Genomic DNA, 22,990 nt, shown 5'->3' on the forward strand with positions numbered 1-22,990 from the left:
GTATATGTGCTACTCTCTCTCTCTCTCTCTCTCTCTCTCTCTCTCTCTCTCTCTCTCTCTCTCTAACAGTGTCATTCGTAGTCTTATTTCCGTTTAATCTTACCACTCATCCAACACAACATTCTTATTTTCATATACTATTCTCGTGTTCAATAAAAAAAATGCAACAACAAAAAACATTATAAATGATAGAATAATTATATTTGTAATTAATTTCATTGATGTCTGTCATTATTCATAAGTTTGACTAACCCATTATTACTTTATAATATTTTAGATATTATTCATCTCTCTTTCAAATAATTATATTTGTAAACGTGATCGAATATGTAACTCTAGGATCTCATATTTCTTCATTTATGACAACAAAATTATATGAATGAAATCAACAACGTTATAAAAAAAATCATGTAGTAAAGAATTAAATTTAATTAAAGAAAAATTTAGGTGCATTTCCTTATTTAATTTCAGGTTTGAAATTCATCGGCAGTTAACTGCCGAAATTTAGCAGGTTTTTTAAAATTCCGACGGTTAACTGCCGAAAAATATTTAAATAAATTACTCGTGTTTCTCAGCCAAACCAAACGTGTGAAAAACAATACTCAAGTAAATAAAGCAGAGACAGCACGAAATATTAACATGTTGAAACTGTTTTTTAAACTAAAATATCTACAGCAGTATTTCACAAAGGAAAGGTGATTCATTCCAAAATTTTCACCAAACTACCACCAACAAAACCAACCGCAAACTGCTCTTTCTCTCTCTACACATCACTCCTTCTCTCTCCCTCCCTCCCTCTCCATATGACTTTATGTATTTGTCCTATAAGTTAAGTTATCAACAATCATAACTGTTGCTTAACGCCTCTCTAATAACCTCCACCCTACCTTCAAATCTCTCTCTCTCTCTAGAACTCTCTCTCACCTCATCACAATGGACACTCCTCATTCACCTTCCTCCTGTTCCTCCTCCTCCTCCAATTATTCATGGGAAGGAGGACAAGCTACCGACACAATTATTTTAGAAGCTGAAGAGCCGCAAACGCCGTTAGCCGTCCGTCGTGCTCTTCAGCTTCTTAAATCCGGCGTGCCGGAGTTGCGGCTTCAAGCCGCACGTGATATAAGGAAACTCACGAAAACATCTCAGAGGTGTCGGCGTCAGTTGTCTGAAGCTGTCGGTACGCTTGTTTCTATGCTCCGAGTCGACTCGGTTGAGTCTCATGAACCGGCTCTTCTTGCTTTGCTTAATCTCGCCGTCAAAGATGAAAAGTAAGCATATCTTTTTCCACAAGAAATTTCTAAGAAAAATTAAAATTACCAAAAAAAATAAATAATTGGATTTTTTTTTTTTTGCATAGATTATTGGTTAGTGGCCATGTTAAATAAATTTTTTTATTTCTATTTTAGATTTTCTTTATAGAATATTTTAGATTTTGTTGTTTGACGTGCTCTTGATTTATTGGAATTTGTGCCACATGTGATGCCTTGAAGCCATGTTGCGGAAGATCCGATCTAAAGTTAGAATTAAAATAAAACGCTAATTTGATTTTTGTTTAGTTTAATTTTTTATTAATTATGTATTAATTCATTTTGTTATTTTAATAAGTATCCTATCCTATGCATAACGTGTGGATTCTCTTTTGCATAAGAATTCTAAGAGGATCAATTCAAACACAAAAAATTGTTTAATATTTAATTTTTTATGTGTATAATTAAAAATGCATCATAAGATATGCATAAATGTTGCATAGCCAATTCCTTTCTGGATCTTTGTATACAAGTAGCATATACGAGGACTAATACTTTAAGGTCTTGGAATTTTCATTGACTGATGTATTTGTATAAGAATTATTCTTGGATTCTGTTCTTTGTTGGGTCCCTTCTTTTCTTTTCTTTTTTCTTCTTTTTGATCTCATTGGTTGGTAGGAAAATATAGAAATTTGAGTTTTATTTTATTTTTTATTATTGGTTTTTCATAATTTATCATTCTTATAATGGGTAGGGGTCTAGGGGGTTGGTTAATAACTTAATAACCATCTTTGACATATGGTACTTTGGTAATTACCATATTTTTGTGATTCATTGAATTTTTCATATTAAAAGAGAATATGAGCCATCAAATTTGGTGTTTTTCTGTTAAATTTTTCATTTTTTATTTTTCATGGTGAGGACCATGTCATCTTATGACTGCTAGAATGTCAACTAATATGATTTATTGATGATCAAATTGTTTTTCCTAACTTGATGCATGCATAATATGACATCAGAAAGAATTGGATTCTTTGTTCTCAAAGTTTATCCAATTGGATAGTGGATTTTCTTTGGTTCACTTGGTGGACTTTCTTTTTTACCTTTTGTTTCTTTTCCTTTTAAGCTTTTCTTCTTTCTGAAGTAACCTCCTTCCTAAGGTTCTAATTGTTCTCATCTCAATTTTTTTTACACTTTCAAAATAGTGATATAACCACCACCTTGTATTTTTTTCTACTATACAACTCAAATGATAAAAGGTTGCAGAGACATTTAATAAATCGGGACACAGATTCAAATATGTAATTTTCCATTTCTCAGCACTTGGTCTATGCAAATTATGTGGCTAAGTTCCTTAGAAAAAGAAAAGAGGCTATGCTTGTTCAAAAATAAAGGAAAAGTGAGAAGACGGAGTGTGGTAGAAGTAAGGTATTGATTTTCACCCATGGTTTCTAGCTAGAGGGTGGAAAATCACTTTCATGCTATGGGAGTGACCAAAATTTGTGAGGTGTAAATGTGTTGCAGGCTACTTTAAGTTTCAACCTCCCTACATTTTTGTTATGATAACCAATTGTGAAGTGATATTCATTCCAAATTACCTACCCTCTCATCTACTACCTACATGCAAAACAAGCATGGCCTAAAATTTCTTGTTTTGGCTTGTGTTTTAATACATAATTATTGTCATTTTAGATGCTTTTTGAGAAGAAAGAAAGCATAGTTCTTTTACGTTTCCATCTCTCTCTTTCCCACCTTTCTTGGGTCCTAGGGGAGTTGTTGTAAGAATTTATATTTGTCCAACCGCAAAATGGTTATTGAATTAATAAATGAACCAGCACCATGAAAACTTGTGCTTAGCAAAGAAATAAATATATGGTAGTACAATCTATCCATCACAAGAGTGTTAAGCCAGGGGAATTAAATTTTACAAGTGATTAACGAGCTCTTGTTAAGTAGAGAATCGCTTGGGAGAACCAGACTTTACTTACCCTTCCGTCCAAACTCCGGATCACCAGGGTCTCCTTCCCTTAATAACCGAAGGGCTGAGACAGAGAAAATTATTCACTACTCATTATAGCACGACCATGATTAGTTTCTTGCATCTTAGGCCTTATTGGGTACCTTCTAGCTTGTGATTGATTTTTATTGCTATAGACTGGAGAATGAACTCCAATTATTTAATAAAAAATAAAGTTGGATTTTGATTTCTTTTGTTTGGTATATCTAATTTTGCTTTATGGCTTGATAGCAACTTGTACTAAAAAGATTATCTTGTTTGTTGTACCTTTTTGCTCTTTATTTCAGATTCCACAGTATTGATTAACTTTTTGCTAGATAATTTTGTCATAATTCAATCATATTCATAATTGGTCTTATCTTGCAGAAATAAAATCAATATCGTGGAGGCTGGAGCATTAGAACCAATACTTAGTTTCCTCAAGTCAGAAAATCTAAATCTGCAGGCTTCTGCAGCTGCAGCTTTGCTCACACTATCTGCCTCTTCAATCAACAAACCAATTATTAGTGGTTGTGGCGCCATTCCCCTTCTTGTCGAGATTCTTAGAGACGGAAGCCCGCAGGCAAAAGCTGATGCAGTAATGGCTCTCTCTAATTTATCAACATACCCTAATAATCTTAGCATTATTCTCGAAACAAATCCAATCCCTTACATAGTTGATATCCTCAAAACATGCAAAAAGTCCTCAAAAACAGCTGAAAAATGCTGTGCTTTGATAGAACCCTTGGTGGATTATGATGAATGCAGAACCGCATTGACATCCGAGGAAGGTGGTATTCTTGCAGTTGTGGAGGTTCTCGAAAACGGCACTCTCCAAAGTAGGGAACATGCTGTTGGAACACTATTGACAATGTGCCAAAGCGATCGATGTAAATACAGGGAACCGATTCTTAGAGAAGGTGTCATTCCAGGACTACTTGAGCTCACTGTTCAAGGAACACCGAAGTCTCAAACAAAAGCGCGCACCCTTTTGCAACTACTAAGAGAATCTCCTTATCCAAGATCTGAAATCCAACCGGACACTCTTGAGAATATAGTATGCAACATCATATCTCAGATTGACGGGGATGATCAATCTGGTAAAGCAAAGAAGATGCTAGCTGAGATGGTTCAAGTCAGCATGGAACAAAGTCTGAGGCATTTACAGCAAAGGGCACTCGTATGCACCCCAAGTGATCTCCCTATAGCTGGCTGTGCTTCTGAAGTTTCTTTTAAGTAATAGTTGCAGTTGGCAAACGTTGTATCTTTTTTCCTTATTTTTTGTTTTCCATTTGGGGTTTGTGAGATAAAATTTCTATAGAAAAAAGGGTAAAAAGGGAATAATACATTATGAATTATGCCAGTCCAGGCCATTGTGGAGGTATCTAGTGACTGGTAAATGTCAATAAGTTAAGTTGTAAGACATTAAGAAACATGGTTTTGTAGTTGGTTTTTAAAGAAACTGTTGTATAAAATTGCTTACAATAGTAAAAGCTCTATGTTCTGTTATTCTTGTTCTTCATTTTGTAATGACAGCAAGAGTGAGTTCTAAGGGTTAGGATTGCGTGCTATATTTGTTTGTTGTAAACAATTTTGGTAAAAAAAGAAAAGAAATGTTAGGACGCTCTTTGTTGATGAGTGTCACGGGCACTCCTTAAGCATTTTCAGAAATTATTCTTTAAAAAAGTCAAGTAATTCAATTTTCAATGCATTAAATATACAAATTTGCATAAATAGTTATCATTTAAGACCCTTAAAGAGTGCCCGATGCACTCGTTAACACTTCCCTACTTATATAACAAAACACAGGACAAGTTAATGTCATCCTTATCATTTTGACATATTTTTAGTATATCACTTTTTATCATTTGATAAAATATCAGCTCCTTTAAGTTATATAATTATAACAAGTTAGTGCTTTAAGTTTCTTTATTATAAATTTGTCCTTTTAAGTTATAAAATATTTGCATCATTGTCCTATTTTCATAAAACTCATTTAAAAAATATTTATGTGACGTTTAATGTTACGTTGTTATTTCCAAATTCACTTATCTTCCAACTAGAGCTCACTTGCGTATTAGGACACTCATTGAAAAAACTAACGTTGATACGTGTATTAAACATTTTTTAACCTACCACCTTAACATTAAATGGTCGAGAAATATTTTTTAACAAAATTCGTTGAAAAAAAGATATTCATAATTTACCTTAACATATTTATAATTGAGCACTTTCATGTTTTTATCACTAATGCATAATCCGTGTTGTGTTTAGACACTCATCTCGTGCGGAGCAATAGCATCGGCCTGTGCACGAAGATCATTGCATCATAATTGAAACACACGAGTGGAATTGATACTTTATTCTCAGTGTTGCACTCTGACTCGATCTTTTTTCCTTCCGCAAAAACACTTCACCCGTTTATTAAAGTTAAAAAGCCGCTTCATCACTCGACGTGGACTCCATAGTTGACAACACACACTTCACACTTCACATTTCTGAGTTTACTTTCATTTCACTTCACATCCTTAACTCAATTAAACCCTAATCTCATTCAATGGAAGATCCATCGGAGCGGTTAGGATCGGACGGAATTGACTCCATCGCCGCCGTGAAAACCGACGACTTATCCATGGAAATTGATCCACCGTTTCAGGAAAACGCCGCAACTGCCGAAGACTGGCGAAAATCTCTCCGCAAAGTAGTTCCCGCCGTCGTCGTTCTTCGTATCACATCTACTCGTGCTTTTGACACTGAATCCGCTTCCGCTAGCTCCGCTACTGGTTTTGTCGTTGATAAACGCCGTGGTATCATTCTCACTAATAGGCACGTCGTTAAGCCTGGTAAGCTCGCTACCGTGCGATATTTTTCGTTTTTCTTCAATTCGGCGTTGATCATCGTTGTTCTAACTTTTTTTTTTACGCTTTGTTTTGAATTTGCAGGACCTGTTGTTGCAGAAGCAATGTTTTTGAATCGTGAAGAAGTTCCTGTGCATCCGATATATAGAGATCCAGTGAGTAGTCAACTTTGTTTATGTTTTTATCCTTAACGTAATATTTTGATTGAGTGATAAGTAATTCCCTCTTATAATGCTTTTTTCCGTGTTTAAGTTGTAAATGACAAAATGATTCTCTTTTGTTAGATTCTTGTGATATTCAAAATCAAATTCTGTATTCTTATATGATGATTTCACTTTTGGAGCAGTCAATTGATTCTGGAGAAGTACAATTGATTTTGACTTTACCACTAGAATTGATTCTAACTTGTATGTTGGTTCTGTGTTGATAAAATTTGATTTTGAGTGAATTCATTCTGGTTAAAAGTGAGTTGAAGTTATATGATTTCATGCTGCCTTCAATAAATTTATGTAAAAGTGGGTTGAACAATAAATTTGAGTGTTAAAACCAATTCTAGAATTAAAAAACTCCAATTTCTAGCTTCAAATAGAGTCAATTTTGGAGGCAAAATCAATTCTACCCGAGAGCAACGTAACATGCTAGAATCAATTTTGGCCACTTAAAAAATGAAACCAAACATAATTTGCTGTTTGTGTTTGGTTTTACGGGTAGAGAATTGATTTTGATTAAAAGTGAGTTGAATGTATAGTGAATTATGTTTGGATCCCTTCATAATAGAAGTGATTTGTATGAAAGATGTTGTTTGGATATTGTGTCAAAATTGCTTTTGGGTGTGTAAATGACCAAAATATGGAATGCGTAACTTGCAGAAATTTCACTTCAAAACATTTCACTAATTCGATATAAAAAAACATACTATATTTCAAAACATAGTGTTGGATTAGAAAATTCATATTGTGGACCTGCTCATACTATATTTTTTACAAACATTTAAATTCGATAATAATTATTTTGCTTTTTAGATTGATTTTTTTTATAAATTATTATTTATTTGAATAATTAGTTTTTGCTGAAAATTAATTATCGTTCCTCTTTTTCTTTGTGGCTATTGATACACTTCTGCAGGTACATGATTTTGGGTTTTTTCGGTATGATCCTAGTGCTATACAATTTCTAAGTTATGAAGAGATACCTCTTGCCCCTGAAGCTGCTAGTGTTGGATTAGAAATCAGAGTTGTTGGAAATGATAGTGGTGAGAAGGTATAAAAAAAATCAATGACTATTCACATCTCTGATTTTGTCTCTGGTTTCATTTTCATTGATTTTTGGTTTAGATCATTTAGATAAACACGTTTCATTAAATAGCAATTGCTTTCTCTTTCCTGTTGCACTCTTGCATATTTTCTTGGTCTTAATTGATTCTTGTTGGAACATTGGTACCTGAGTTTAGTTCTGGAGCATTTGATAGTTGTAGATGGAAGCTTTAAGTTAGTGTTGACTTCTGCAATATTTTGAGTTTTTTGTTTGTTTCTCATCATCGTCAATTTTGAATGGCTACATTCATTTGCTGTCTTCTGCAAGTGTTCTCGTACTTTGGTTTGTAAAATCAAGTGACGTATCAAATGTTATTTTTCTTAATGTTGGTAGATCAAATTGATATGCTTTCATGGTTAAGTTTTTTTTTTTTTTTTTTTTATCATTATCACTTTCTCTTTATTGATGTAGAGGGACAAGGACTTCTACTATTACCCTGTTTTCTTTCATCCTGATAATGCTGTACAATCATTTTGGATTTTACTTCCAGGTTTCAATTTTGGCTGGTACTCTTGCTCGTTTGGATAGGGATGCTCCTCACTATAAGAAGTATGGTGTGAAATAACTGTCACTTTTTTTTTTGTGTATGATATGACTCCTTTCAGAGCAGGTTGAATTTTGATTGTTAAACTATTTATTGATGCAGAGATGGGTATAATGACTTCAACACATTCTATATGCAAGTAAGTGGGAATAAATGCTTATAAATTTATTCACATTTTTTTTCTTCCAAAATCTCAAACTATGAGTTTGTTTGTTATTTTCTCTTTCCTTCTAATTTTAATTTTTAACATTGTGTGGTTGTATTTGAAGTATTTAAGTATGTTTAAGTATCCTTATAATTTGTCCAATGCCAAATTAAAGGCTCTTTAGTTGTTTTTTCTTTATTAATTTTAAATATGGCAGGTTAAACAGAAGGGGCGTCCTTACTAAAATTGTTAGGCTAAAAAAATTAGCTTCATGGGATAAATAAAACCAAGTTTATAATAAGTTTGTAGCGAATTAGCAGTTGCCATTACTCTATTTTAACCATATGCTTATTGATATTTGTTACAGGCAGCATCTGGGACCAAAGGAGGATCAAGTGGGTCCCCAGTTATAGATTGGCAAGGCAGGGCAGTTGGCCTGAATGCCGGGAGCAAGACAACAAGTGCATCAGCGTTCTTTTTACCTTTGGAAAGAGTGAGCTCTTGATATTTTTTTGCTGAACTTGTCTGACACTTCATGTATTAACGAAGGAGAAGCATGACTGGGAGTAACTTATTCAATTGGAAGAAGTGAATAACTAAATGCTGTGATTTACTTTTCAGGTTGTGAGGGCATTAAGGTTTCTTCAAACGGGGAGTGAAACTTATGTTGATAAATGGATGCCAGTTTCTATACCTCGTGGTACTCTTCAGGTTTGACCTTGAAATTCTTCTTCTTAGGTTCTTCCTTTATTGTTTTTCTCGTAATTTACTATTAAATGTAACATATATGTTAATGGCATATAGGTTTAACCCTATTACTATAAAACTAGCATATAAATTTAGTCCTATTATTATAAACTATAAAATAATACAAGATAAAATAAAAATCTTGGACAAATTACTAAAGCCGATAAAAAAAGGCTTTTTAAATTAGTTCTTATACGCTAAAATTAATAGTAAAATGTTCAAAGTTATTTATCATTGATATTGGAAGTTATAAAGAAAGAAAAAATAATTTTGTGGCTTTAAGATTTATTTTGAGAGAAAATGGTGGTTTAATGTTAATTGTTATCATAAATGTGTTTATTTTTGTGAAAATGGACTGAAGAGTAATACATTTTTCTTTATATTTTCCAAAATGTCCCTAATGCTAAATTTCTTCAGTGCACTTATTGTGTCTATGTGACTGAAAGAGCCTGCATTGGCATATTTGGCTGTTTGTGTACATTTATAGACCTAGAAAGTGATACCAACATGTTATATATTTTGCGGAACTGCCATTTTGTTTATTATGGGATTTCAAATACTTCTGGATGAAATCTTGCGTACTGTTTTGCTGTTTGCTATTAATTTGTTCCATCTTTAATATGTTATGTGCTCAATTTCTCTCTTTTCATATTGAATGAGATGATTGCAGAGAATTTTTTTCTTCTTCTTGGTTTTTTAATTGGATATAGGGCAATAACTGTGTAAATTATGATACAGCTGACTTTTCTCCATAAAGGGTTTGACGAGACTCGCCGACTTGGCCTCAGAAGTGAGACAGAGCAGGTTGTATTAGTCTTTAGTTTTCATTTTATAGATTTATCAAATGACAATTTCCTTTAAATGTTCCTTGCCCTACATCATTTACGCTCTATTTGATTTTTTTAGGTAGTACGGAATGCTTCTCCTGCCAGTGAAACTGGAATGCTTGTTGTGGAATCTGTGGTAAGCAAATTGTTATGCCGAATTATAATTTTTCTTTAGATAAATACCATTTCAATTTCTTCAGCTTTAATCCTTGATTTGTTTAGGTGCCAGGTGGTCCAGCCTATAAACATTTAGAACCGGGTGATGTACTTGTCCGCGTCAATGGTGAAGTAAGTTTGTTGGATGGGAAATCCTGTCCCCTTCCAAAAAAAACTCTTTGCATTTTCTTTTGACAAAAAATCCTTTGCATTATTTCTGAGTTTTCTATCAACGTTTCATGTGTGTTTGTTGTTGTATTGTCTTTGTTTGAGAAATTTACTTGGTATGTTTGCTGAAAGCTAAACAACTAAATATTAGCTAAAAGCTGAATGCTGTAATTGAACTAATTAAATTAGAAGTGTTGGTAAATAAACCATTGAAATAACCGTAAATGTAACATGATATGAAAAGGCATATGAACTATTTAGTATAAGTTTTATGTTAAAATATTGATTTTAGAATATTTATCACTTTCAATTAGTAGGAGCGACTCATCGAGATGGAAGTGATTGTACTTTCGCACACCCAAACTGCTGCTTATGATGTACCTAATATAGGTACAATGACAAGGAGACTAGTTTTTGGAAAAGTAACAATATGAATTACATTCTGTTATTTGTTATTCTTTTGTTATCTTATATGTCTGTTTTGTTATCCATCTGTTGAATAAAGCAACTATGAAAAGTATTGTTTGCCAGAATTCCTAAAAAAACACTTTCATAATTGTGTAAATTTAGAAGTTTTTCCAATCTTCGGTGATTAGTTTCAACAGTTACTTTCATGCATTCCTTGAGGCTATAAAAAAAATGGTGTTTTCATGGTTCTTGTTCTGATGGTCTTATTGTTGAACTCTGACATTATTGCAGGTCATTACTCAATTCCTGAAACTGGAGACTATACTTGATGACAGTGTAAACTCAAATATTGAATTACAAATTGAAAGGGGAGGCACATCAAAGAGTTTAACTCTTTTGGTGAGAGTTTTATTATGGCTTGGATATATGTTTTATAAGTACCGTTTGACATTAGTGCAGCCGACCCCACTTAATGTGATAAGGCTTGGTTGTTGTTGTAGTATCGTTTGACACACCAAACTCTTTATATTTTCTATGGGAATCGGTGATTCCACTTCCACCCTTTCTGAAGGCCCCCCCCCCCCCCAAAATAAAATAAAATTCCCAACCTCATAAAATTACAAAAATAAATTAAAAGTGTCACTATAATCGTACTTTGTAGTTCTTACACTCGCCAATTTTATTAATTTTTTTAGCCTGAGAAGCTCTGAAAATACAGTTAGAGTAGTAGACTAGAATGATCGAAGTTATCAAAGTTGCGATTTAGAACGTATTAAATAAATGGGGTGTACAATATTTGAAGGGTGTCTAAGTTCCCTATAATATATAGCCTAGTAATAAAATTTAATTCCATTAAAAAGGTAATATATTTAAAATACTTGATAGAAGCATTGAGAATGATATTGTTTCGACAATTTTATTGGAAGTGCTGAACTGGCATGTAACTTTATGAAGCTTGTTATCCTTTAATCTGGTGTAACCAAATGTGTGATGATTTTGTTTTTGGGCTTTGACATGACATGTCACTTGATCAACCATCACATGGTGATATGGCGTACTCAACTCAAACAAGCAATCGATCCTAACGCCCCTCACTGTGCCACCCATGAAATAGGGAAATATTTACATGAGAATCAATACTGTATTGTAAGAAATTGATAAAGTATAAAACTAGGTTCTTAGTTGCCACTGTGAACTTGGCTTGTGATTTAACTGTCAGCTTGAATAATATAAATAAAATTATTGTTTAACGTTGTGCCAATTTTTCTAAATGTTCATCTCAGGTGCAAGATTTGCACTCAATAACTCCCAATTATTTCTTACAAGTTAGTGGAGCAGTAATCCAACCTCTTTCATATCAGCAGGTTAGCAATATTATTATATTTATAATGTTTTTTGTATTTTATAATCTTCTCTGAAAAAAGAAGTTGAATATGATTTTGCTTTTGCCTGCGTTTGGCTATTCAAATGAAATAACTTGTCTTGAATAATAGTTCCTCTGTCCCTTGTCATAAGACCCACAACAAAGTTCACAAGTATTAAGAAAAGTAGTTTATGTGTATTATTTGATATCATAAGAGAGAGAAAAAAAACTTACGTTTTTTAATGGTAAATTAAATAGGGGCATTTTTGTTAAGAAATCAAATCGTTAATCCACGTGGAATTTTGAAAAGAGTCTTATATTAAGGGACAGAGAAAAAGTATAAGAGTCTTATAATTAGGGACAAATGTCACATCGCTATTGCCCTTTTTCAAATGCCTTCTGTTAAATTACTGTTTCCCATAAATGGTCAATTTTCCATTTCATACATATGAAATAGGGTGCCAGCTTGTTTTTTCTTGTGGTTACTTCTGCATCATAGTTATCTGGACTTGTAACTTTGTTATGGTGTTGTACAACAACTGACATGTTTTTCTCACTCGAACACCGGATATGTTACTCAGTCCTCCCCAAGTTGCTTCTGTTGCTCTTCTAATATTTACCTACCTTTCTCATTATAGTCATGTTTACCACTTTAATGCAGGCCAGAAACTTCCGATTTCACTGTGGTCTTGTTTATGTGACAGAACCAGGGTATGTACACCTAGATAAACATTGATTCTTCCATATTTAACAGATAATTCCATTTGACACAAAATTGGATATTTGTTTGTATTTGTATGTTACACTTTTTAAATTATAACTAGTACTGGGTTAGTGGAATTGTTAATTCGTAGTGACTTAGTGATGCTCTGGTAAGAGTTATTTCTTAATGTATTCATAAATTATTAAATTTAAATACTTACCGTTGTTGGTCACTTGACAAATTTGCCAATAATTTTGAGTCTAGCATCACTTGATAGTCATGCACAAGGGTCATTGCAGGAAGGAGAAGAAGATATCTGTGATGTTTATTTTACATTTTGGTATACATCATGTGATTTGTTGACCATGTGATGCTAATACCTTTTGCAGATATATGCTCTTTAAAGCAGGAGTTCCTCGCCATGCAATAATTAAGAAATTTGCTGGTGAAGAGATATCTTGCCTTGAGGAACTAATATCGGTTATTTCTAAGCTATCAAGGGGTGCTCGAGTACCATTGGAGTATATAAGCTACGTGGATCGTCATCGGAGAAAGGTATGCAATCAAGTTATATGATATAAATAAATGTATATTTGTAGATACTAGTAAATTCCCGTTGTTGTAGGATAACTTAGAGTTTCTTAGCCTTTTTAAATCATGTCCAAGTGGTTCATTTGAAGTTCTGGATTTTCGATATAAGTAAGAGAAATAATAAGAGGTTGAATATTAGCGGTAATAACTTGATAGTAACTTGATAAAAGACTAAACATTAACCTCTATTTATAGTGGATTCATAGATTCGTAATCCTACATAAATAGGGAAATCAGGAAACAAATCATAATAACAACCATGTCATATGGATACTAATACTAGAAGTTAATCTAAGATACCCAAATATTAGAAACTACTAACTAGTTTTAGGAGATAAACTAAGATGCTTTATCATAGCTAGCGGAAAGATGGGCTCTAACATGTCCGTCTATGAGCCTTTTCTAATTTTTATTATATCAACTTTAATTTTATTCGTTTATTTTAATGTTATATTATCTATATTATAAAAGTATCTAAATTTAAGTTAAGATATTCATGTTATATTTTTCAATTTCAAATTTTAATTAAAAAAAGATTATATTTTTAGGGAAAAATTTATTTAGAAAAAGATTGACTAAAATTTGTATGTAAAAGTTGAAAAAGTTAAATTGAGTTGTTAAAAGTTAAATTTGTCTTGAAAAATGTTTGACCAAAGTTGGTTATTAATGATAGTTAACTTTGGAGTCATTATATAATGGTATAGATATCAAAGATATTTTATTATATTTTAACTATTTCAGAGAATTTTTTTACAGTTCATATTCTTACTCATCTATCTATCCATTTATTTTGCTCTGTAAGATATCGAATTTTATCAAACAAAATTCTTTATAAAGAAATCTACTTAATGATGTAGATCTGTTCAAACTCTACAGCGGTGTTAACATAAAATAATGTTTCTTAGTGTATGTTCAACATCGATTTGATCTAACATGTTTTTATGGATGATTGAACTTAAAATTTAGTACGCATTCTAATGTTAGATTAGCTTTCTGACACAATAATTTTCATGATCCAAGCAGCGTGGACAACTGAGATCTCAAAGTTATAAGCCATTTCTAATTTTGTTTCATGAACTTTTTGATGGCTGCAGTCGGTGTTGGTGACGGTTGATCGCCATGAATGGTATGCACCTCCCCGGATTTACACTCGGGACGACAGTACTGGCCTCTGGATTGCTAAGCCTGCTTTTCAGCCTGATTCCCCTTACTTATCATCTGGGGATAAAGATGTTGGAAATCTGGCCAGTCGTCCAAGTTCTTTGACTGGTGAGCATGCTCGTGGGGGAGATGTGTGTGAAAGTAACCATCAGGAGTTGGCCGATGGTGTCACTAGCATGGAAACTAATTCTGAAGATCCTTTAGAGTGTGTATCTCACGACAATGGATCTGATGGGATAGTCAAGAAACGGAGAGTTGATGATTTATCAGCTGATGGAAGTGTTGCTGATATTTCCTTAAATGAACCTGAGGAAACCAAGCTAGAAAAATCAAGTGCCTTACCGGATAATGGGTTAATGGACTATCAAGGTGCAACTGCTGCCACAGCAAATGCATCAGTCACTGAACGCGTGATTGAGTCTACTCTTGTGATGTTTGAGGTAGTTTTTGAAATTTATCACAATTCTGATCATTGACTTGGCATACGTTCTACTGTAGCATTTCAATGTCTGTATCCATTCCTCTTGGCAATTCCGTTCTGGTTATCCCATGGTTCTTAATGACTCCTGTTTACAGGTTCACGTTCCTCCATCTTGTATGCTTGATGGTGTTCATTCACAACATTTTTTTGGAACTGGTGTCATAATATATCACACTCAAGATATGGGATTAGTTGCAGTTGACAAGAACACTGTTGCAGTATCTTCCTCTGATGTGTTGCTATCTTTTGCTGCTTTCCCAGTTGAAATTCCTGGAGAGGTAAATCTTTCTTAAATAATTTGTCACTATGAAATGAATAAACAAGAGGACAGACTTTCCTTAGCTTGGTGTCTTTTTTCTTCATGGCAGGTGGTATTTCTCCATCCTGTTCACAATTATGCTCTCGTATCATATGATCCATCTGCTTTGGGACCTGTTGGTGCTTCAGTCGTTCGTGCTGCAGAGTTACTTCCAGGTGGGTTTGCCCATGCCGTTTCTTAAATTTAGACTGTTTATACGTGGCTTTACCTGATCCACTTTTGATGATGAAACATGTTTCATTCTCAGCAATTCATAAGTATTACTACCTATACTTTGACTGAATTGAGAAAAGCTAAACTGGCTACTCCGTGGGACTCAAAAATAAATAAATTGGGATTAGTAATAAAAATGATTTCCTGATACTTCAAAGTCTGATTTCTTTAATCCTCTTTACGTCAAGTCAAACTGGTCTTACCAATGAAGGTAGCATGATAAAAGTGGATATAATTAACTTTTTTGTGAACTTATTACAATGTATCTTTGCAGTTAGATACTTGATAGTTTTACATTTTGTGTTGAAGTTGATTGCTTCTTCTGGTAAATGATTAATTAATTTTAACAAGAGACGGAGGGACTTTTAAACGTAAAGTGTGATTTATCTGAAGTTTGAACTAGTATATATGTATTTTAAATGTAGATGATGTGGGAAGGAAGAGATTTGTGAACATATGCGCTTTCATGATGACTTTTTAATTTATCTATTTTGTCGAATTTTCGGTACATTTTTTTGTTCAGAGCCGGCATTACGTCGAGGAGATTCTGTTTACCTTGTGGGCTTAAGTAGAAGCCTTCAAGCAACCTCTAGGAAATCAGTTGTTACCAATCCTTGCGCTGCTTTAAATATAGGATCTGCAGACTCCCCACGTTACAGAGCGACCAATATGGAAGTTATTGAGCTTGATACTGGTAAATTTGGATGTTTTCATTTTTTTAACCAACATTATACACATTTAGATAAATGTCTTACTCTTCATGTATTTGAATACAGATTTTGGTAGTTCATTTTCGGGTGTGCTAACAGATGAACAAGGAAGGGTCCAAGCTTTATGGGGAAGCTTCTCTACTCAGGTTCTTACCAGTTATTCTCTTGCTTGCTTACCAGGATTGATCTTGACATTTTTCATTGGACCCAAGATTAAGAAAAAACACTAACGTAAATTGGGTGATAAAAATTATTTCTTGGAAACATTGAAATGTAAGCCTTTTCCATATATCTATTTCTCTTGGGTGAGTTCTTTCTTAAGCATAATATGAGCACCTTTTTGACTATACCGTAGAAAATTCAAACTTACCGTCTCTTTTTTCATTCTTAAATAAATCAACACCAGATCTGGGTGAGCTTAGGTATTTAAACACCCCCTATCCCCCAAATTTTAGTAAGAACTACTCTTGAGGTCTTATTAGCAGAATAGAAGGTTTGTATGAAATTGCATTACCCCATTTTAATCAAGGTCAGGACATGCCACAAGCCACGGTAAGGGATTGTGTTTACTTCATGACTTTCTAATGATCGACCGCCAGTTGGAATTGAACTCGACCATTATATAGACCAAACCTAATGAATAAGCAGACTTTGTCAATATATGATACCATAATGATTAAAATTCCCTTAGAGAGACTTTAAACAATGAACCTATTCTATGATAGTTTTCGGTCTTCTCATTCGTATAAATAAGAAAGCCTAACTTGAAACAGTTGTATCTTCGTAGAAGAAAAAGAGAAGAAAGATGAAAACTGGGAAAAGACGAGACGAGACAATATTTACTCGTACTTCAAAAGGCTACCTGATGGTGGGTTGGTCCTTGAAGTCTATAAGCCATTGTTCCATTTTATTTTCTAATATTAATCAAGAAAGAACTTAAACTGTTTTTAAGTATTATGGATTTAAACCCACCTGGGTTGGCCTAGTGGTATAGGCTTGGGATCTGGGAGTGTGCTCCTCCTCAAGGTCTCAGGTTCGATTCTCTTTGGTGCCAATTTGAGGGGGTTAGTTTAGCTTCTTCAAAAAAAAGTATTATGGATTTATGAAAGTGAATCACAAAACTTAGAAGTTAAATAATACAGTAATGATGTATATAACCTTTTTAATTAGGCACTTCAATTAAGTGTATCAATAAGATAAAATTCATGTGATTGAGTCATGTTACACAGCTGAAATAAAATTGCCTGAAATTTGGCAGAATTCAGTGTGGTTGTTGGACTATTTAAAGTGCTAACTGCTAAGGACTAGGGACCACCCATCCATATAAGGATTAACAAGAATCGCACATTATTTTAGCAAAATTTCTACCAAATAAACTCGGGGATGTCTGTAGCATTCTTCTACTGCCTAAATGTGCTTGAGTGGAAGGGTGGAAAGCAAAAAAAGGTGAAAAAATGGAGGGAAAAAACATAGAGGAATGGAAATATTATAATCTTGTCTTGGTGGTGTTTGGTAGAGAATATGGTAAATAAGATGACCAATTATTTTCATATCACATTGTAGGCATAATTGAAACTCTGGATGAACAAAGAATATAATTATAATATTAATATATTATTCTTATTGACTGTATCTCTTTAATTAATTAAAGAAGGGAATGAAAAATATGCATTTTCTTACTGTGATGTTGTCATTGTATTATCGCGTCCTCCTATGTGGTGTGGTCTTTCTATTATGATTTCATTATCTGTTTTTCTTCCAATTATCAAATGATCATGATTCATTAATTTTCAATCCTAATTTTAATCTTATGTACACAAACATGTAACTTGCCCACCCGCCTTAGCCTGAGGCCGCTGCATAAATAAAGCCTTGAACTAATTTCAGAATATTTCTTGAACAAACTTCAAAATATTCAACAGTGAAAAGGAAGCAATAATATTTCACAAGACCTATATTTTAACAGTTTCTTTATTCAATTTTGCAAAAGAGTTCATTTTGATGTCAATTTTTATTTATTGATTTGAATGAATTTCCCTGTTCCAGCTGAAATTCAGTGGCAGTACATCAGAAGATCATCAATTCGTGAGGGGGATTCCAATTTATGCAATAAGCGAGGTTCTGGACAAGATCATATCTGGTGCAAATGGGACACCTCTTCTCATAAATGGTGTCAAAAGGCCTATGCCACTTCTGAGAATATTAGAAGTTGAACTTTATCCAACATTACTTTCAAAGGCTCGCAGTTTTGGATTAAGTGATGCTTGGATTCAGGTATGATGAATGTTTCTTTATGGTTTGAGTTTTTGCTTTTCTTCCATGTGTAATATTTACTTTCAAAGATTCGGCAAAATCCTGAAGATGCCTCTCTTTTATTTTATTTTATTTTTTTATAACCATCCCGAAGATGCCTCCAACAGTCATAGGGAATGTCTCCTTTGAAACAGCAGAAAATATTAATATGTATCCTTAATGATCCTAGCTTGCCATTTTAATCGAATGCATCACTGTAACATGCCTCAAATGTAGAAAAATACTTCTCTTCCTTGGATGGTTGATATAAAAGCCCTTTTAGTTCACTATATGAAAAGCATTGCTATTCATGATAATAATTACCTTTGTGGATTGCTTAGATTGCAATTTTCCGTTTTGTTTAGAAAATCACGTGGACTGTCTGAACTATGTTGTCTTTGGATCATCTCTACATTGGTTCCAGATAGGATTTAGGATCCACAGCCCTGCCACTGTTTTGTAATCCAGGGAGGCGTTCCTCATTTTCTACGATACCAGTTGGTTTCTATCAATTGGTAACAAAGTTGTTTTAACTTGAGGGAATTTAGGAATTGTGCAAGAATTTTTGGCTGGAAGATGGCTGCCGAGTTGATTCCAGGATTTGGTGGAAGGGAAGCCTACTGGTGGCTGGTATAGGCGGAGCGATATTTTGAGGGAAGAAGAATGCATGAAGAGATGAAGCTATGGTGGGTTGTTGCATTTGCATTGAGGCTAGAGGCTCTTAGTTGGTGTGTTTCCTGGAAGGTGTGCTGTCCAAATGCTTCCTGGTGGAATTTTTCAAAGGCCATTCTCAAGATATTCCTGCCTGAAGTTTGGGACTGTGTTCAACATTCTAAATTAGAGGAGTCAATAACTTGTGGTATTGAGGGAAGAAGTTCCTAAAGATAATGAGCAACAATTGGGAGGGCTTGGAATCTCGAAAGGAGAGTCAGAAGATAGAAGCAAGAATGAAGTCACGAAAGTGGAGCAGGAGCAGCCACATGGGAAAAGAAGCATTTTGTTAAATCCTTGGATAATTGGTACCAATAATAATTAATTATACTGAAAAACAACTGAATTTTATTGATAAATCCTTGGAGAATTGCTCTTAAACAGAGATGGAATTCATACATAGACACTGTTACAGAACAGAATTATTACACACGAAATAGGGAATGCAAAGTCACCTTTCTACCACATTTCGAGAGCTTGGTGCTCTTCCACCCAAATAACCACACTCAATAAATCTTTTATAACCAACTATGCGCTGCCGTCTCTATATATTGATTCTTACGAAGGTCCAAAATTAATTATTACATCTCTTGTTAATCTGTTATTTAGCTGTCCTTTCAATAAAATTCTGTTATTTTTAGTTACTCTTAGATTCTGTATCCTTCTTTCACTTGAAAGAACTAGCTTTGGTACTTCCATTATCAAGAGTTGTTATTAATGGTTTTGGGTAAAATTATTGCAGGCGTTTGTCAAGAAAGACCCAATAAGACGACAGGTTTTACGTGTTAAAGGTTGTTTGGCTGGATCAAAGGCTGAGAATCTTTTGGAGCAAGGGGACATGGTTTTAGCAATCAATAAAGAACCTGTCACATGCTTTCATGACATTGAAAATGCTTGCCAAGCCTTAGATAAATCGGATACCAATGATGGCAAGCTTCAGATGACTATTTTTCGGCAGGTATGTTGAAAATATTTGCCCTCCTTTGATTTAGAGTTTGTAGATCTTGCTGAATGAACTTTTGTATTATATATTGAGGCATATCAGTTATAACTTTATGATTGACCTGTGTGGTTGTGTCTAGGGACGAGAGGTTGAACTTCTTGTGGGAACAGATGTTAGGGATGGAAATGGCACAACTCGTACAATTAATTGGTGTGGTTGTGTAGTTCAAGATCCACATTCAGCGGTGCGTGCTCTTGGATTTCTTCCTGAAGAGGGTCATGGTGTATATGTGGCAAGGTACGGTTTTATCTTTGTGCATGTAAACTTTTAATTCTCAAAAAGCGTAATGTGCTGATTGATTAATAGCAGCATGGTTGGATGTTCATGTTGCAAGTAAATTTGTATGAGGGCTTTCTGTTGTTGTCATTAGCATGCTCACTTAGACTATGAGTCAGATTGATAAAGTTCTCAAAGAAGCACTTATAGAAAAAGAAATATTAAAAATCATGCAAATACTGAGTTTTTGAAATAATATCTCTTCGTATAAGTTGAAGTCAGCTCTATCTAATCTTTTTCAGTAATTATCTCATTTGACTTCTTGATAAGCATCTATAATCTCATACATAGTTTTTGCTAAGAGAAAAACTGATAACTTATTTTAATTGAGAAGCTCCTACAAGCCTAATTCAAATGTCTTTGGACTTTGAATCCTCTCCTTCCTCTCGAGCCCAAAAGGGTGTTAGAGAGAGAGATAGAGAGAATGATGGATGTAAGAGAGAAGTTAAGAGAGGATGGAGAAGATATACATTATTTGAAATGAGAGAAGCCAGATCCAATCCAAATTAGGCCTTTGTTAAATAGTTGGGCTTAGGCTCAAACCCGGTACCTAATATATAGCTTTGTGGTATAATCATATCATGTTTTTTGTTTCAGTCTTCACCTTTGGAATCCAGAATCACGACATCCCTCACTTCAAAAAATTACTCCGTTTCAAATGAGCGTCGTTTTAGCCAAAAAAAATTGTTTCAAAATGAATGTCACTTTCCGTTTCCAATGCAAGAATAACTTTTTCTTTTGAATTATACCCTTCAATTAATACTATATACACTACTTTCAAAAGTATTATTTTTTCTTTAATGAAAAACAAACCAATAGTTGATTAGGATAATTTGGTAAAATAACATCTCTCTTTCTCTTAATTAATGCATTTCTTAATATGTGTGTAACAGCCTTAAACGACATTCATTTTGAAACGGAGGGAGTATAACTTACAATATTATTTTTAAATTGTTCCTTTCTGATTGTTTTTATGTTGAATTATGGTGGACAGTAGATAGAAAGATATGTAATCAATTGGAAATGTTTTGTAATCTTTTTATCATGTAAATACTTTTTTAATAAAAAAAATATAGACGTAATACATTTTGTTTATTCTTGAACTTGCACCAGCATTTTGCTTGCATGCTCTTCTGACCAAGTATAAGCTAACAAAATTTGTCAACTCAAATTCACAGGTGGTGTCATGGGAGTCCAGTACATAGATATGGTCTGTATGCTCTTCAGTGGATAGTTGAAATTAATGGAAAACCAACTCCAGATATAGATTCTTTTGTTAATGTGACAAAGGTACGGTATTTATTATGCATGGATGCAACTTACACTTACATGCAGAGTTTCCTTTCTTTTTTCCTAGATGGAATATATATGTGTGTGTGTGTGTGTGGGTATTATCGGCGGTAATTTTGAATACACTACACTGAATGGCATATGTACATGGGTCCATATGTGGCAAGGGTTCTGTGGTATATGATTGAATCTTTACACGCTTAACTTAGCTGTGTTACTACTTATGAGCAAAAATCATTTATGGAATTTGTTTGTAAGCCTGGTTGATGATCTGACTTGGCTCAAAGTGTTTGAGGACTTTTTTTGCCATAAGCTGTTTTTGAGACTGGGAAATTTGTATATTTCATGAAATATTGTAATTGTTCTCATGATTTAATACTTCTACTGTTTAATGAATGTATTATAATTATTTCACGAATGTTGGCAGGAACTAGAGCATGGAGAATTTGTTCGGATAAGGACAGTTCACCTCAACGGGAAGCCACGAGTCCTAACATTGAAGCAAGATTTACATTACTGGCCTACATGGGAATTGAGGTTTAATCCAGACACTGGAATTTGGCATCGTAATGTAATCAAGGCTTTAAACCGCAGTTCTGTATGAATGAGCAGAGTATAGTATGGATATACATCCCTACGTATGCAGCAGCAAAGGAACAAACACAAATCTCAAAGCGTCTTCCAGGTTTAGCAAACAAAAATCTTAAAAGCTTTTCAGACACGATTTGGCAGTGCTGCTTTGCTCTAGATTTGATGCTCTTCGTACAAAGATATTCATTGCATTGCCATGATTGACACATGACAAGTTATGAAGCATTTGATTCAGGCTGGCAATGTGTTATTTGTATTATGTGCAACATTATTTAACCCATTGGTTAATTATATCATATACCTGAAAGCTTCTATAATTAAGAAAAAAATAAAATGAACAATTATAATATTTTTTTTTTAACATGGATTAAAAAGAAAATTAACTTCTCTTTGCCTTTTATTTGGGTTGTGAATATTTTATCAAACCCCTTTGATATTTTATGAAGGAAGAGTACTGTGAGGTGTACTGTAGAAGTTCCCTTATCTTAAACGTGTCATTTTCACGGTCTATATGGTAGGTATTGCGCATGAAAGAATAAAGAATACGGGGAATTGCTCGAAGAGATTTTTGCTTAGTGCGACGAGTACCTCTAGGTTACGTAACTTTTTTCCTCTCCTCTCTCGGGTACAGATGAGATGAAAAAGATGGTGCATTTATAAGATATTGTTTAATAAGCTCCTCAAATTGTTTATCTTTCATAAAGGCTCTGTTTGGTAAAAATAAGCTATAAGATAGCTGATAGATGAAAAGTTAGCTGATGACTGATAGCTTATAGCTGAAAAGCTTGCTTATTAAAAATAATGTGTTTGGTAAAATTAGCTGTTGAAGTGGCTGATAAGTATAAAATGACATAAAATGACTTTTTTTTTAATATA

At 33.8% G+C, this 22,990-nt stretch overlaps 2 protein-coding genes across 2 annotated transcripts; both read left to right on the top strand.

The window, feature by feature from the left end:
* Positions 1-703: 703 nt before the first annotated feature.
* LOC25489279 (U-box domain-containing protein 4) lies at positions 704-4,752 on the top strand. The gene is made up of 2 exons (XM_013605190.3): positions 704-1,268; positions 3,631-4,752. The coding sequence occupies exons 1-2, from the start codon at positions 934-936 to the stop codon at positions 4,481-4,483; spliced, it is 1,188 nt and encodes a 395-aa protein (XP_013460644.1). The 5' UTR covers positions 704-933; the 3' UTR covers positions 4,484-4,752.
* Positions 4,753-5,487: 735 nt separating this feature from the next.
* LOC25489280 (protease Do-like 7) lies at positions 5,488-22,475 on the top strand. The gene is made up of 24 exons (XM_013605191.3): positions 5,488-6,086; positions 6,186-6,256; positions 7,227-7,361; positions 7,906-7,964; positions 8,062-8,098; positions 8,472-8,597; positions 8,726-8,815; positions 9,590-9,655; positions 9,758-9,814; positions 9,901-9,966; positions 10,702-10,809; positions 11,694-11,774; positions 12,435-12,484; positions 12,866-13,031; positions 14,162-14,668; positions 14,805-14,987; positions 15,078-15,183; positions 15,765-15,935; positions 16,018-16,097; positions 17,998-18,225; positions 19,697-19,912; positions 20,037-20,194; positions 21,412-21,523; positions 21,951-22,475. The coding sequence occupies exons 1-24, from the start codon at positions 5,801-5,803 to the stop codon at positions 22,125-22,127; spliced, it is 3,336 nt and encodes a 1,111-aa protein (XP_013460645.1). The 5' UTR covers positions 5,488-5,800; the 3' UTR covers positions 22,128-22,475.
* The last annotated feature ends 515 nt before the right edge of the window (positions 22,476-22,990 follow it).

This window comes from Medicago truncatula, chromosome 3 (genome assembly GCF_003473485.1).
Source record: "Medicago truncatula cultivar Jemalong A17 chromosome 3, MtrunA17r5.0-ANR, whole genome shotgun sequence".
Lineage (NCBI taxonomy): Eukaryota > Viridiplantae > Streptophyta > Magnoliopsida > Fabales > Fabaceae > Medicago > Medicago truncatula.

Excerpts from the sequence above, each read along its gene's own strand:
- LOC25489280 (XM_013605191.3), top strand. The coding sequence starts at position 5,801 with ATGGAAGATCCATCGGAGCGGTTAGGATCGGACGGAATTGACTCCATC. Across the intron at positions 7,362-7,905 it reads GAAATGATAGTGGTGAGAAG|GTTTCAATTTTGGCTGGTAC; the intron begins GTATAAAAAAAA and ends TTTTACTTCCAG. Across the intron at positions 14,669-14,804 it reads CTACTCTTGTGATGTTTGAG|GTTCACGTTCCTCCATCTTG; the intron begins GTAGTTTTTGAA and ends TCCTGTTTACAG.
- LOC25489279 (XM_013605190.3), top strand. The coding sequence starts at position 934 with ATGGACACTCCTCATTCACCTTCCTCCTGTTCCTCCTCCTCCTCCAAT. Across the intron at positions 1,269-3,630 it reads CTCGCCGTCAAAGATGAAAA|AAATAAAATCAATATCGTGG; the intron begins GTAAGCATATCT and ends CTTATCTTGCAG.